A 17,576-nucleotide genomic window follows, 5' to 3' on the forward strand; every position below is an offset into this window, starting at 1 on the left:
GGTTTGGGTTTGGTTTTTGAGGAGGACCCATGACATCTCGACTTGCACATGACTTGGATTTAAGTAAGGCAGAGTTGCACAAAGTCATCAGCCTCACTCTTTCTTCCAGTCTTCAAAGTCCGGTGGCAAGATGAAAGTCATGATGTCTAGCGATGGCTGGAGATGCAGTGGATGTCCTTGGCATTTTTGAGGTCTGACCAAGCTCTAAATGTTCCACAGCGCCTGCATCCACCACCTTCATGGCCATGAGAACAAATTGTTTTCCTCTGCCCCTTCTTCTGGAGGTAGTTTTCATGTGCTTGAGGTAGACACCCCCTAAATTACTCAAAGGTTTTAGGCCTATTGTTTAGCCTCAAGCTGGTTTCATGTGTTTGTAATCTTCTATAGCTTCTTAAAGCCACATAAGAGAATTGGATGAGGTGGACCCTAAAGGTGGATAAACCCTGATACGGGCTCAGCAAAACCCTCACAGCAGAGTGCTAGTCACCTCTGACCACCCCACACAAACACAACAAGAGCATAGTAAGAGCTTGATAAATGTTTGTCAATTGGCTGATTAATGGATAGCATGTTATTTCCCAAATGATAAGCATTGCAGTCCTTTGTCAGGGCTATACTAAAAATCTGTAAAGCCCAACACAGCTTTGGACTATCCTACATAGTTTTCTGGAATCCAAGATAGAATGAAAGTCATGATGAAGCATTGGAGTTGCAACAAAATGGCAGAACCTTTGAGTTCAAGTTTCCTATAGAAGAGTCTAAACATTTCCTCAGTAAAGGTCTTCTCTTATTCTGAAGCTTTCTGTTCCCTAAGCTGTGAGACAGGAGTTACCTCCTTTTCACCATTGTTTGGGTGTGAATATGTGGTTTCCATAAGCAGTACAGGAACATTCAAGATCTTATCTAATCTCACATATCTGTTTTCCATTAAAATCTTTTTGAACAAAGGGTTTTGTCATCCTGCCTTGAGACTTCACATAAAAGCAATGCATCTTGAATATCCCCTTTGTGACTGGAATAGATTAAATTTCCTCTTCTTACAAAAAAAGAGAAACTCAAAAAACCGAACTCTTTTAAATGAGGAGCCTTCCTGCCAACATAGCCACAGACAATAACAATAGATCAAATGAAAAATCTGAATCATTGGCTTCCAGACCAATATCCCAAGATACTTAGGTACTCTATATGCAAAAGCTTTAACCAAGTCCTAATCCTCATCTTCTCTTCCTTAGGGGAAATTCAACCTCCTACAAGAAGCCTTTCCCAGTCCCCTTTAATGCCTAGGGAAAACACTCTGTTGATTTAATCTAACATATTCAAAATATATCTTTTTTAAAATAAATGTATTCACTTAATTAATTTAGAATGTTTTTCCATGGTTTACATGCTTCATGTTCTTTCCTTCCCCTCCTGCCTCCCCCCTCCTGGAGCCAACAAGCAATTCAACTGGGTTTTACCTGTATCATTGTTCAAAACCTATTTCCATATTATTACTATTTGCAATAGAGTGATTGTTTAAGAGTCTACATCCCCAATCATATCACCTTCAAACCATTTGATCAATCATATATTTTTCTTCTGCGTCTCTATTCCCATAGTTCTTCCTCTGGGTGTGGGTAGCGTTCTCTCTCATAAGTCCCTTAGAATTGTCTTGGATCATTACATTGCTACTAGTAGAGAAGTTCATTCCATTCCATCGTGCCACAGTGCATCAGTCTGTGTATAACTTTCTCCTGGTTCTGCATTAATTCCTGAAGGAATTCCAATTCACATGGAATTCCTCCAGTTCATTATTCCTTTTAGCACAATAGTATTCCATCACCAACATATTCCACAATTTGTTCAGCCATTCCCCAATTGAAGGGCATCCCCTCATTTTCCAATTTTTTTGCCACCACAAAGAGCGCAGGTATAAATATTCTTGTACAAGTCTTTTTACATATTATCTCTTTGGGGTACAAACCCAGCAGTGCTATGGCTGGATCAAAGGGCAGACAGTCTTTCATCGCCCTTTGGGCATAGTTCCAAATTGCCCTCCAGAATTGTTGGATCAATTCACAACTCCACTGGCAATGCATTAGTGTCCCTACTTTGCACACCCCCTCCAGCATTCATTACTTTCCTTTGCTGTCATATTGGTCAATCTCCTAGGTGTGAGTTGGTACCTCAGAGTTGTTTTGATTTGTGTTTCTCTAATTATGAGAGATTTAGAACACTTTTTCATGTGCTTATTAATAGTTTTTATTTCTTTATCTGAAAATTGTCTATTTATGCCCCTTACCCATTTATCAATTGGGGAATGACTTTTTTTTTTGTACATGACATTTTGCATATTGTCTCTCCCATTAGACTGCAAGCTCCTTGAGTATAGGAGCAGTTTTTTCCTGTGGTTACTTTATATTCTTAGAACATTAATACAATGTTTGACACTTAGTTGGTACTTAAAACATGCTTGCTGATGACTAATAACAACAATAATACAAGGAATGGACCATCCATTTTCCTTTAAAATATCTTCAAACATAATTTCCATGCCACTGTACCCTTGTATGGCAGTACTGACAATCAAGAGTAATGAGTTGTTGAGGTGCTCACTTATAAGAGCTTCTTCTTGCTCTATAATACTTTGATACTTGGAATTACTCCTGCAATGTCCCTTTCATTCATTGCTTCCTTTATTAGTGCCTTTTCTTACTTTCCACTGGTTCTATTTGTCTCTGCAGGTGCGGGTCCCTCTTTCTAATCTCCTTTCAGTTCATTTACTTTCTTAGGAATCTGATCCACTACCATTATTTTGGAGACTTTAATTATGGCTTGTAACCTGTTCAGTGAGAGTTAGTGACCACATCAAATGGACTAGAGTCAAAATGGTGTGCCATAGAAGAAAGGCATCATAGATATTTTGAAAAGTATACTGGCTGGATCCCTAAAGATATGTTCTTGGCTTCACCATGAGCTGGCTTTGGGTGGGACTTTCAGAAAATCACCTCTCTGGACCTCAGTTCCTTCACAGTCAAAATGAAGGGATTGATCTAAATAGTTGCTAGGGGCCTTTCTGTCTTTGGCATTTTGTCCACTGATACCCGCCAATATTTCCTGGATTTTGTAGCCAGCTTTCCCATGAACAAATGATCCTTGAACAAAGTATAACAATTCCCCTGGCTTCGCTGGCACTTGCTCCACATACCCACCATCATCCCAAGGTGAAAATTTATAACACCAAAGCAAAAATGCCAAGCTAAATAGGGTTATTGAGAGGAGGATTCCCAATAAAGCCAGACCCTGGTCAAGATCAAGACCAGAGACCCCAGCCCTTAGGAGATAGCCCCTTTTTTTATGCCAAGAAATCTGATGATGTAGTGACAGAAAATATACTCAGAATTAAAATAGAAAGGATACAAAATCTTTCATGTGGGCAGTTATTAATTAATGACACGTGTTGATTAAACTAGCAGGTGTAAAAAAGATCCCTTATGTCTATTATAAAAGCTGACCTTTCCAAGGTCTTTGCAATAAGGGATTGGGGGCTTAGTTGTTTTTCTGCTCATAATTATGAAATACTAGAAGTCAGCAGTTGGGTGCCTGTCTGACTCTCTTGTTATACAAAAAAGAGGGGTGTGGTGGGCTATGTGGAAACTCTTGGGTTATAGGCTTAAGGACAAGATGTAAACAAAATTTGATACCACCCTAAATTGCATTTTTCTTAGCTAATATTTATGATTTTTTAATAAATCTAACTATATTAGTTGTCTATTAACTCAAGGCTAATGATTATGTTATAAAAATAATCATAAAGGTTAATGCTACCACTCACAATCCCCACATTCCCCTTTACTAAGGCTTGGACCAGGATAAAATTCCAGTTTTATAATTTCCACAGTTTTTATAAAAAGAGTTTCTACTACTTCCCAGATTTATTTACTGCACATTGGAGTTAGGGCTTCCTTGTGCTTTTTGTTTGTTTTGTATTCTTTTTTTTTTCCAGACATTTGGAGAATTGAATTTTCTCTGAAATCTATGATGACCACCCTGAAATCTATGTTTATCCTATTAAATATTATCAGAAATGCAAGAGAGTCATCTGAGAGTTGCCATGGAAATATCCCATCTTGGTGGTTGGCTTAATTAGAAACCAGACAATTGTATTAGAGTACAGGTAGAATCCATCACTAGTATATTTGTGCTCTGTTCAGGCCCCTGAGATTTCCCTAGAATGTGTCTAGTAAGAGGCAGCTGGGTGACTCAATGGATTAAAAGACAGGTATAAAGACAAGAGGTCCTGGGTTCAAATTTGACTCCAGATACTTTCTATCGGTGTGACCCTAGGCAAGTTACTTAATTCCTATTGCCCAGCTCTTACCGCTCTTCCACCTTGGACCCAATACACAATATTGATTTTAAGATGGAAATTAAGGGTAGTAAAAAGAAGAGAAAGTATCCAATTTAGACAATTATGGAAGTACAAATTAATACCCTTGCTAGAGAATAGATAAGTCAGAAGCCAGTCAGTTTCTGCTTTGGAACATGAAGTGCCAGAAAGCTATTTCTCCCCTTAAATATTTTACTGAGGTTGGAAATCCTGTTCATAGAACCAAGGATAAGGTATAAACAACAGAGACAGAGTTATAACACAGGTGACTGGAAAGCAAATATTGAAATGAAGTGAACTTTGCCTAGAGGAGCCCATTAAGCTGCCATGAAGAGGTTTTTGTGTGCTTTTTTGGTGGAAAGAAAACCTCTTCATTGTAGAGCTGTTAAAAGCAAAATAGGAACACGGCTGTGTTTTCAGGTACAGATTTTTTAACAACCTATATTCTTTTCCCCTTAGGACAATTTTTAAAATATTTTAGAGTAAAGTATAGCAAACTGTACCATAGAGTTTTTAAATTAATTTATTTACCAATCACTAGCTGACTTGGTATTCACCTAGATGGCGAATTCATTTTGGATTGAGGGACAAACTACACCACATTAAAAAAGCTAATTTCAAACAAGACAAGCTTTAAGAAGGGTTACTGTACTGGTCAAGCTAACTGGAAGAGTTAGAATCATTTGTGACTAATAACTAGAATGAAGGGGGGAGGCATTTAAAAAAATTAATCTTCAAAGAGCTCACAATTCAAATGATTCTTTTTCTCCTTTGTCTCTGTCACCTATTTGCAGAAGAATTGATTTTAGTGCTTAGAAAATGTTCTTTAATTTGCACAGGACATATCATTTTGTAGTTACAGTTTAGTAGCTTAAGCACCACTAATTTTTATTTGGACCAGGCCCACTGTCTTGTTTTATTTTGTTTTGTTTTGCTTTAAGTCTTTTGTTTCCATCTCAAAATCAATACTATTGTGTTTTGGTATTGGATCCAAGGCAAAAGGGTGGTAAAGTCTAGGCAACAAGGGTTAAATGACTTGCCCAGGGTCACACATCTAGGAAATGTGTTTGAGGTCAGATCCTAGGATCTCTAGGCTTGGATCTCAATCCACAGAGCCTCCTAGCTGACTCCATCTGTCTTGTTAAGGAACTTTTTTCTACCAAAGCAAATGGACACCTGATTCATTGACTTAGAGAGATGCCTTGGGCACTGAGAGGTTGAAGAGACATCTCCAGGGTAATATGGACCAGTGATGCAAAACTCAAATAAAAATGGGGGTCAGTAAACCATATCCCTAAGGCCACCTGTTGACTTAGAGAACCACATACTAACATTATCTATGCTCTTTAATGTTTTTATTTTTTCCTTTATTTTCTTTTGATTTATTTTGTCAAATATTTCCCAATTATATATTGATATGATTTAGGCTCTGATCAGGAGTATTATTGGCCAGTAGGTAATGTATTTGACACCTCTGATAGTATGTGTCACAGCTCAGGTCTTTCTGATTTCAAGGCTAGCTCTATATCTGTTATGCTATGTTGGACTTTAAGGGCTATATTACTATTAAAATTTCAAAAACATGAGGAGCTTCATGTGGAAGTTCTCTACTGTGGCACAGGGAGAGCAGAAAGTTCATTGACAAATTACATAGGGAGATTTTAGAGATGGAAATAGAAGAACAAATAGGAGGAAAAGAGAAGGAAGGAAGGAAGGAAGGAAGGAAGGAAGGAAGGAAGGAAGGAAGGAAGGAAGGAAGGAAGGAAGGAAGGAAGGAAGGAAGGAAGGAAGGAAGGAAGGAAGGAAAGAAGGAAGGAAGGAAAGAAGGAAGGAAGGAAGGAAGGAAGGAAGGAAAGAAGGGGGATGGAGGGAGGGAGAGAGGAATGGATGGAGGGAGGGGTGGATGGAGGGAGGGAAAGGGATGGAGGGAAGGAGAGAGAGATGGATGGAGGGAGGTATAGATGGAGGGAAGGAGAGAGGGATGGATGGATGGAGAGAGGGATGGATGAAGGGAGGGATGGAGGGATGGAGGGAGAGAGGGAGGGAGGGATGAAGAAGGAAGGAGGGAAGTAAGGAATACTTGGTTTGGCATTAGGGACCATTGGTTTGGTTAACAGTGTTGATAATCATCTATGTTCAGTAGGACAAAAGATCAGGTAGCCTCTTTAGATTCCTTCTTGTTCAATGATTCCTAGAAATCTGAAAAGTTTAAGCACCTACACTATACCAGGTAATGACTTGTTTCACTAGGAAAGATCCAGCTCAAAAGCTTGGCAATTTTTTCATTGCGTTTTCAGTAATGATTGGTCAGCATAGTGATAAAGTTATCAAAAGTTAACAACTTTATTCTCCCCAAATCATGCTAAATGTTTCTCTTTTCAGAATGATTCAGCTTTATCAAATGATTCTTTTCACTGTCTCATTTGTTTTAGTTTCGGGTGGTAAGTATGATTTGATTTTAAAAAGAAACATTATGGACCAAAAGTTGTCTGATTGCCTGATCAGTGTAATAGAAATCCACATACATTTGTAAAAGAAGCTTTCTGTGAACTTATAGCAATAGGAAAAATTCTATTTTCCTAGAGCAGATGTAAATGAAAGGAATTCCCAAAACATCAGTTATTTTATCCAGAAGAGCAAGACCATTGTAGGGGTAGTGGAAGGAATTAGGTTGTTCATGTTATGAGATAAAACATAATTTTTTGGAATTGTAACCTTGAATCAGAGGTTGCCTTTGATATGAAAGACTTGGAAATACTCTTTAGGGGACTTGTATTAATTTTGGTTTGTCTACAACCCTATCTCCTGCCCCTCCAAGGTATAATCACAGACTCCACTTCAAAGCATGCAGCCTCACAAGGTTAAAGAATGAATGGTTTATTGTAAATCAAAGAAAACAAGAGATTCATATCAAAGCCCTACAAAGTAACAAGTTAGTAAAATTCCTTACAGTGTCCAGTTTAGTCTTAGTCAATTGCCATTGACCCAAATTATTTGGGCTCCTGCTATACATGATTCTTATTGAGGCTGTCATAATTTATCCTCCTTGTCCACCATGTTCCTCAACCTATAGTTTTCCTGAATTCCTAGAAGTTGGTACCTCATTCTTGCTCAATACAGCATTGGATGTCCATCTCATCTCTTCTTAGGAATAGAGTCATCCAATCCCACTGCTATCTGCTAGTCATTATCTGTCTGGTTATCACATGGTCTATACTTTCCCTTGGGGTACAGTGGGAATGTTTCCAGAATTCCTCTGAGACCAAATGTTATAGTGGGAAAAGCACTAGCTCTGGGATTAGAGATATAGCTTCAAACATAGGCCCTAGTTGCTTGATCTAAGTCATTTTTCTGAGTCTCAGTTTCTTTATCTGCATACCTTAAAGGTGTGTGTGTGTGTGTGTGTGTGTGTGTGAGAGAGAGAGAGAGAGAGAGAGAGAGAGAGAGACAGACAGAGACAGAGACAGAGACAGAGACAGAGAGAGGTACTTTGGAAAATTCTAAGCATTATCAAATTGTGAATTATTATTATTTATATTTACCTAAAATGGGAACTAGGGACTTTTCCCCTATTGCTTCTTCTTCAAACTTAGGTCTGGAGTCAATGAGAGCCCTCAGGGTTTTTTTTTTTCTATCCCATGCATCAGAGTTCTAAAAGCTTCCCCTCTTCTTAAGTAGAGACCCTTAAGAAGTCATGGCCCATGCTTATTAATTTGCTAATAGATCCACTTCATTTGTCTAGCAAATTACCTAATGATTATATATGTCTCCAAAAGTGAAGTAGGATAAATGCTGTCCATATATATTATTATTCTAAATCTGTGTGCCTTTACTTCAAAAACAAGAAGATACAACTGGGATTTTGACAAAGAAATGGAGATGCATGACATCTAAATTAATTATGCCAACATTATTTCCATAGCAAAGTGTGACATCCTTGATTAATTCTATATAAACAATTTGATATTTTGGGTGAGTCAGAGAATTTGGTCATCAGAGTCACATGTACATGTATATAGAATTAAGGTTCAAGAAAATTTATTTAGCAGTAAAAACATGCTAGACATATCTTTCCTTGATGATTAGGAAGGCAGTTCAGGATTTTGTATTATCCCAATGGCATCATTATCTAGATTTATTATAATTTAATGGGAAAAAGTAAGGAATTACAAGTAATTAAGATTTTTTATTGTAAAACTAGTACCAAGGTTACTAAGAAATTGCTTCGAGATTTCCTTACTCTATGATGTTGTGACCACTTACAAGATTCAATTATAAAATCAATTCCAAAAAAAGAGAGAACACGAAGCATGATTCCATAAACTCTTTATCTTTCATTTCCTAATGAATTTGGGGCTGGCATTATCCTTTAAATGAGGTAATTAATAACATTATTTAATGCACTTTCAGTATTAGCAGCCATAGACGAGTCAGGAAGATAAGGGTTCAAATTCACTTCTGGTGCTTCCTAGTGGTGAGATCTCTCTCATCCTCAGGCAACACTTTTACATCAAAGTCAAAAACAGGAATCTAGTAGCAAAATATACTATACAGATTAATAACACGTCACACCAGTGAGGTGGTTTTCTAGAGTCTTCATGGGACTCTTTGGTTATGGTGTAGTTGGTAGAATGCTAGCCCTTGAGTCAGGAAGACTCATCTTCATGAGTTCAATCTGGCCTCGGATACTTTTCTAGCTATGTGATCCTGGGTGAGTCACTTGACTCTGTTTGCCTCATTTTCCTCATATGTATAATAAGTTGGGGGAAGTATCTTTGACAAGAAAACCCCTCAGTGAGGTAAATAAAAGTCAGATGCAACTGAAATCACTGAATGGCAACAACAATTAATTATGACAAGAAAAATGAATTCCTTTTGAAGACAGCATGACTAAAGAATTCAAACTGAGAATCAATACAAAATGAAGTCCAAAAGAGGATAAAAATCCCCACAGATAAGTCCTTCAATACCACAACTCTTCAGATATGAAGGGGGGACAATAGTGCATGTTTTATTTTTTATATTTTTCCAGGTTATATGTAAATACAATATTAATAATAGTTTTCTGACATTTCACAATGCATATTATCTCTCTCCCTCCCTTCCCTTCTCCTCTAGATAACAGTAATATGATTTAGGTTGTACACGTCAAACAATATTTGTCATATTGTGAAAAAAAGGTACATATCATTTATACTAGAGGAAAAAATCATGGAGGAAATAAAATGAAGAATGGTATGCTTCAATCATCATTCAGACTTCATTAATTCCTCCTCGTGGTTGTCTTTTTCATCTTGAGTGTTCCCTCCCTAATTTTCAGAATCTCCTAGTCCACAAATTCCTTCCCTACTGCCTTTAAGCATGTCCTTTCATTATTATCATCTCCCCCATTCTTCCCTCACTAGCTTGTATTTAATGGCTTTGTATTTATTTTGTATGTATCCTGAATATATTTCTTCTATACATACATCTATAAATATTGTGTCTTTGGTAAGAATTGAAGTTCCTTAAGAAGAGGAACTGGGTTTATTAATGGTGACTGGGCTTCTAGTCCAAGATCTACCATTAATTAGCTAAGTGATCTAGAGCATGTCCCTTAATCTCTTGGAGTTAATCTAATCAATCAATCCTCAGGCATTTTATTCCATGTCTAGGCATTGTGCTAGACACTAACACAGAACCTGACATATAGCAGGTTCTTAATAAATTCCTGTTGATTGACAGCTTAATTGATTCCATGCTTGGGTTTACCATCTATCAAGGGTACCTATCTGCCATCTCCGAAAGAAAACTCTCTAATTAAGTACTTCATTTATCCTACCACAGAATGTATGATTGAGCTGTATAAAGACATATACTTTCAGGGAGGAGATGTGGCCACTGTTTTTACACCGAATGCCAAGTACTGCCAAATAGTGTGTACCTATCACCCAAGATGTTTGCTGTTCAGCTTTCTGCTTGCAAGATCAACTAAAGATACCAGTAAATGGTAAAGTTCTTTGATTCTAGAAGGAAAAATGTATACATATATGTATGTATAGAAATACACATATTTTTATGTTATAGAAATAATCTGCTTATATATTCCCCATTGGGTTTGGATGGTACTGTGGACTTAGGAGAAGGCAAGCTGACCCTATCCTTCCCATAAATATTTCCTTGTCCCACAAGTTCTTGGTAGATGACTCACTAGACAATTTTATGATTTACTGTGGAATCTGACTACTAATGGATTGGTGAAGGTAACATAGAAATGAAAGGAACCTTAGACAGCCATCCTGACAGCCACAAGGAGAGGGATGAATCAATTATTGCTATTGGCATTACTGCTGGATCAGCTTCTGCACATAACCTCTTTCTCACTTGAAAAGCTAGCTACTTCAAATCATAGACCACAATCATAGACTAGGAAGGGTCTTAAGAGATCATCTGGTCCAATTTCTTTCATTTACAAAAAAGAAAACAAAATCCTTAGTCCATTGTCTAAAGCACACTAGGACCGTAATTAGTTCTTATTGATTGATTGGCTAAAAATGGCTAAATGACTTGTCCAAGTTCTCATAGCTAGCTCCTGGCAGACCTTGGACTAAAAGCCCATTCACAACTATAACATTAGTTTTTACAGAAAACAAACAGCAATCTCAGTCCTTTATTCTAAACAAATGGTGCGTGTAGGAATTCTAGGCATTATGGAATTGTGTTTGTTTTATTTTTTGGAAGAGTGAGAGGGTTTGAGGATAATTTTTATCATTATACTTAGGTGCATCTCTGACTGTATTTTGTCATTTTTCAAAATAATGGCATGCCTGATTAGGTCCCAATAAATTTTGTAGTGTACCTACTATGTGCCAATTTAAGTTGCCTTCATTTGAGGATACATTTAGTGTGCCCTATACTTATACTAGTTCCATCTGACTCCAGGAGCTTAAATGATGAGTGAATATGGAAAGTTCTTTCAATTATATTCTAACACTGGGGATCTCAAGAAATCCTGACCTTTGACTCTTAACTACTTGGGAGACCCAAAGAGTGAAGAGGATTTTGTTTTGGGGCGAGGTCTGCACATAAACCTGTATGAAAGTTTGTCAAGTGTTGTGGCAACTGTAACTACTTATCTATGAATGACAAATGTCACTTCTTTTTCTAAATCTTTGTCATTTTATTTAGTCTTGACCCTCAAACTATGTCTGTTTCTCTAGTATATACAATTAGTGACTCATTCAATGATCTTTAAGGTGACTGTCAACTCTAAAACTTAAACTTTTCATACTATAATGGGAAAAGGATAGAGATAGGATAAGATTTAAGAGAAGTATAAAGCTGTCTTTAAGGCACATACTAGGAACTCAAGGGAAAGAATTATAGCAGGCAGAAGTCAGAAGAGGAACAGTTTAGAAGTGATATTTTCCCTTTACAATACCAAGTGCTAATCCTGTACCCCATGGTTCCATTTTGGAAAAGTAGTCATCTTATAAATAGGGATATGGTATTATATTATTTTCTATTAGTTTGTAGAGAAGTAACAGTGTTTTTTTATGGTTTGTGCCTATTGTTAAGGTATGATTTGGGATAAGGGAAACACAAGAGGAAACCATATAAATAAATTCTGATTTATTGTTTGGGGAGGGTAGGATAGGAATAAGGGTTTAGGAATATACTTACTCTTATACTTAATTTAAAAGATTATAATGAACTAAACTATATTACTAAACTAAACCCTTAATTTCCCAAATATCCCAATCTCACACCAGGAGTCCAAATCAAATAGGGCCAGGATCTGATGTTGTTAGATGTCCAAGTAAGTCCAAACTGATGCTGCCAGCAGCCAGATCCAGAAAAACTCCTTCCTCTGTTGATCACAGGCAAAATCCTCTTCAAGGTCCTTCCAGGAGAGCAGACAAAGTTATTCCAGGAGATCAGACTCTGAGAAGACAAACTGTTGGGCATAGAATCTTCCCAGATCCCAAGGCTCAGGCCATGTGACCCTTGGTCACATGCTACTGTCAATGATTCCCTGAGCTTTGCATTTCTCAGTTTTTGCAACAGTTTTACAAATTGCAAACCTTTTCATCCTTTATCATATCCCCCTCTTTTGCACAAACCAAAAATCGTGTTGGAAACACAATCTAAAAATACTTACCATTTACCTACACTAAGAAATCTATCCAAAATAACATAGAACCTACACTCAACTATCTTACTCTAAATAACACTAACCTATTCTAGGGAATTTTAACAAGGAAAAAGGTAAAAGGAAAACAAAGTAAATAACGAACAAGTACAAAAGTCAAACAGAAGCAAAATCAAAATAGCAAATAACATCAAACAAAAGATGAAAGTAACTTCCATGCAAATATCAAGCTTAAAATACTCTTATCAGCTAAAACAGAACATTGTACTACTATTGCAAAACATTAACATTAAACTTAGAGAAAATTTTTTGAAAAGTACAATAAACACAACAAGGCATCAGTTTCACACTGAAAAAAACATTAAACTCACTTATGCAAATACATGTAATAATAGATATTAGTGAGCTATGTACATAATTTACATATATACATATGGTACATGCATACAATATACATGTATGCTATACATATGCACACACATACACTTATGTACACTTACTATTTACACACAGTTTACATATAAACATACACTATGATACAATTATTTACATATTTATTTACAATTTTCTTTGATATGTGATGTCATATGTTGTTTATGCTGTGTAATGTATGATTTAGTGCATATCAGTATCTAATTTTCTTATCTTATCTTACTTAATTTTGCCTAACTAATCTCTATCTTCAAAATACTTCTAAATTTCTATTAGTAAACTAAATCTAAGTATGTAACTACATTTTGTTAGTAAATAACATATCTATAACTAATCATAACATTGTTAGAACCCTAACTAAACATTGTTTCACTCACTTAAGTAATGATTCAATGTAACCTAACCATGTTTATGTTTTGTGTTTATGTTTTATGTTGTTACTTTTGCTATGTCGTGTTGTTTTGCTATTTTAATGTCAGTGTTACTGTTATGTAAGAGTTATGTTACTGTTGTATGCAACATGCTTACCCCTACTTTGGATCTTTCTTTTTCTTCTCACCTCTTCTTGAATATTTTTCTGCAATTCCCTAGTAGTAAATATATTTGTGTTTGTATGTGAATAAATGCTATGTTATTATGTACTATAATACATTGCCCAAAGTATAAAATCATTAGTCCATTTATCCTGCAATCTTCTTCATTGCAAATTTCACAAAGTCTTTTAAATTTATAAATTTTCTGTCTTTTAACAATGTCCATTAATTCCTGAATTCTCCTCTTCACCTGCATCGTCCTCTTCTATTCTCTTTGGCAAGAATGTTCCTCTCCTCACTGATCTTTTTGACTACAGACTCAATTTGACTGATGATTCTATCTTTCTGAAATCTCTTCTTCATTCTCTTCTTCTTCAATGATTTGTACATTTTCATTATTTATACCATGTGCTAATATTATATGTGAACAGTGATACCAGGAATCTCTACCCAAAGTTTTTACTGAAGATGGAGAAACCAACACAATAGTGTAAGGACCTAACCAACTTTCCTGTGTTGCTGATGTTTTAGTAATTTTTTTTTACATATACCATATCTCCTGGTTCATAATTATGAAGAGAATAATCCAAAGGACCAGTTTGAATTAATACTCCAATATCATGTAATTCTTTTAGTCTTTGTTGTAATACACTTAAGAAACAAGTTGACAATCTTCTCCTAAAAGAGATGTATAGACTGTCTTACAAGTTTTTACTTGTAGTGGAGCATGTCCAAAGAGTATTACATACAACGATATGTGTAAATCTGCTCTTAACTTCATACATAAGTAAAACAAAGCTATGGGAAGAATCTCTGGCCATTTGAGATGAGTTTCAGCACAGAGTTTCCCTACCATAGTTTTTATTCCCTTATTCACATGCTCTACTTGCCCTGAACTTTGTGGATGATAAGGCACATGTTACTTTGGTGTTATTCCTCAACTTTCATAGACTCTTTTCAGGATGTCTTGAGTGAAATGGGATCATCTTTTATTGGAGTCTACTGTTAATGGTACTCCAAATCTAGGTATAATTTCCTTAATCAACACTTTCACCACAAAGTTAGCTATATTTGTATTTGATGGAAAAGCTTCAGGCCATTTGGTTAATCTATCAACAATTACTAAGCAAAATTTTATCTTCCAGCTTTTGATATCCTGATGTAATCAATCTGCACACTCTCAAATAGATAATATGCTAAATGTTTACCACCTAAACCTTTCTGTCTGAATGCTCCTTGATTGAATTTTTGGCAAACAGAACAGCTTGAGCAGCTCTTATTTGCTACAGTATTTATTCCAGGAGCAACCCATTGTCTCTTTACATTGTCAATTACAGCTTGAGTACCAAAATGACCTTTTGTGTGAATGGCTTGACACAAATAGATATCCAGGTCTTTTGGTAACAGCGGCTTTCCTGAATCTGTTAACCATATACCTTGTTCTTTTCTTGCTCCAACCTTCTTTCTCCATTTTTGTATTTCTAAGTCTACATAAACTTGTTCTAAATCATCAGATCCTATAGTTGATAAGTTCATAATATATACTGGGGCATTTCTGGCTGCAAATTTTACAGTTATGTCAGCTCTATGATTTCCTTTAGCAACTGAATCTCTTCTATTAGTATGACTTTTACAGTGGATTACTGCTATCTGTTAAGCTTCTGGATAGCTTCCAACAACTCAGTTATTATTTCTGCATGAGCAATTGGTTTTCCTGATGCAGCAACAAAACCTCATTATTTCCAGATCTTTCCTGTAGTATGACAAACAGAAAAAGCATAATGAGAAACTATGTAAATGTTTGTATTTTTACCAGCTGCCAGAAGAAATGCTTGCTTTAAAGCAATCAATTCTTCACTTTGAGCACTAAAGTTACTAGGTAATGATCCATACCACAGTGTCACAAATTGTGTGACAACTTCAGCACCTGTACATATAATTCCATTACACAAATATGAAGATCAATCTGTGAATAAAACCAAATCTGGATTTTCAATTGGAGTATCTTTTAAATCCATCCTTGGCATATCTACTAGATCTATTACTTCTAAACATTCTTGTAATGGTTCACCATTCTTTGGCAAATCAGGAAGAAGTGTAGCTGGGTTTAATACACTAAACCTTTTTAATGTGATTTTTTTCATTACCTAGAAGTATAATTTCATACTTAGATACTCGTATCCATTATCTACAACAACCAGTTGTCCCAAGAACAGCTCTGAGTTGATTCTTGGTCTTAGGTACACTCAGCTTCTGGATATCAGCTATTCTTTTCTTAGTCATACTTCTGGAACCCTCTGACAACACAAAACCAAGATATTCAATGTGAGGCAAAAACCACTGAAGTTTTTACTTTAGAGATTTTATGTTCATGATTATATAATATAATCAAAAGAATCTAGCTATCTCTTAAACACACTTTAGCAGATGGAGATGCTAGGAGGATATTATCTACAAAGTGTACTATTTTACTTTCCTTGAATGATATTGTTTTAAGGCCTCTCTTCAAAATTTGAGAGAATTGGCTTGGGCTATCACAGTAACCCTGTGGAAGATGAGTGAAAGTCAACTGGGCACTGTCCCATGTGAAAGCAAAGATCTTTTGAGAATCCTTGTGAATTGGTATCGAGAAAAACACTGAACATAAATCTACCACAGTGAAATATCTTGCTTGACTTGGAATGGATGAGATTATAGCAGCTGGACTTGGTACAGGATGAGTCTTTATTACATCATCATTTACAGCTCTCAAATCCAGTATGCATCTATAGACAACTCTGACATCTTGATCTTTGTTTCTTTATTGTCAGTATGGGAGTATTGTAATTTAAAAAGCACAGTATTATGATCCTTTATTGAATTAGGGACTCAATAACAGGTCTTATTCTGTCTATAGCTTCTTTACTCAAAGGGTATTGAGGAACATAAGGAACTGGTCCTTCCTTGGTTCTCACTATTACTGGATTAGTTGATTTCAATAGACCTACATCTGTGGAAGACTTTGCCCATAAATCTTCTGGTATATCCTCAGGAATAGGATAGATGGAATTCAACTCATTCTCTGCACTGACTGAATCTAAGAACAGCAATGAAAAAGCTATTCAGAGATTCTTCTGGGAGTTGTAATGATATATCCCCAGTGTCAGTACATTGAATCGTTGCTCGCAATTTACAAAGCAAGTCCTTCCTGATAAGGTTCATTGGACATTCTGGCATACAAAGAAATGCATGCTCTATGGTTAATGAACCGAAGATAATCATTTAAGGTTATAATTTTGCTACTCTCTCTGGTTTTCCAGTAGCTCCAATCACTTCCATAGTACCAACAGCTTTATAATCTTTAGGAAGACTTTGCAAAACTGATTTACAGGTTCCAGTATCCACCAAAAGCTCATATATCTGATCCCCTAATATTACAGAAACTTAGGGCTCAGTAGTATTTGGAGGTTGGAAGGTTTCAAGAATTTGTGCAAGCACAGTAACATCAGTACAAAACTCAGTCGTTTCCTGTCCATTCCAAGTCTACATCTGCTTGAATTACATGACTTTCCCAGGACTTTGCATCATCAGCTTTTATATTACTCTCATTGGTCCTTAAATTATCCATCTTAGTATCATTGTTCCCATTTACAATTTCATTATTATTATTTAGTTTATATTCTTCATTGATTTCTCTTATTATACATTCATTAGGATTTTATATTAAATTTATATTACAACATTCTTTCTCTATACAGTTATTCACATCAATTATATCCTCCTTTGATTCAATTAATTCATTTGTATCACCATGTATTTTATTTTCATTACTCCCAATTTCATTTATCCTAACTCATTTTCAGTTATATCATACTCATTTCTTAATTCATTCTCATGTGTTCAAGGGGAAACCTTCATAAGGCACTAGAATTCTTACTCTGGTCATTCTTTACAACTTGGCTATATTTAGGTCTAGCTCCAGCATTTACCTTAGACTGCATAGTATTTAAATCTGGTGCTTGTTGTCCCTAGCAACAGGCATTTTGACATTGATTAGCATACCTATTTTGATTATTATTAGCATTCCATCTATTATTATTATAATTATTATTACTATTCCAGTTATTGTATC

The 17,576-nt window shown here is 35.9% G+C and overlaps 1 protein-coding gene across 1 annotated transcript in view; it reads left to right on the forward strand.

The window, feature by feature from the left end:
- The first annotated feature begins 4,645 nt into the window (after positions 1-4,645).
- LOC100013939 (coagulation factor XI) overlaps positions 4,646-17,576 on the forward strand; it is a 45,382-nt gene continuing 32,451 nt past the window's right edge. Inside the window, exons 1-3 of the mRNA XM_001368253.5 lie at positions 4,646-4,789; positions 6,752-6,810; positions 10,196-10,358. Of these exons, the coding sequence (XP_001368290.1) occupies positions 6,753-6,810; positions 10,196-10,358 (221 nt within the window). The 5' untranslated portion in view covers positions 4,646-4,789; position 6,752. The remainder of the gene's footprint in view (positions 4,790-6,751; positions 6,811-10,195; positions 10,359-17,576) is intronic.

Source organism: Monodelphis domestica, chromosome 6 (genome assembly GCF_027887165.1).
Source record: "Monodelphis domestica isolate mMonDom1 chromosome 6, mMonDom1.pri, whole genome shotgun sequence".
In the NCBI taxonomy this organism is placed as follows: domain Eukaryota; kingdom Metazoa; phylum Chordata; class Mammalia; order Didelphimorphia; family Didelphidae; genus Monodelphis; species Monodelphis domestica.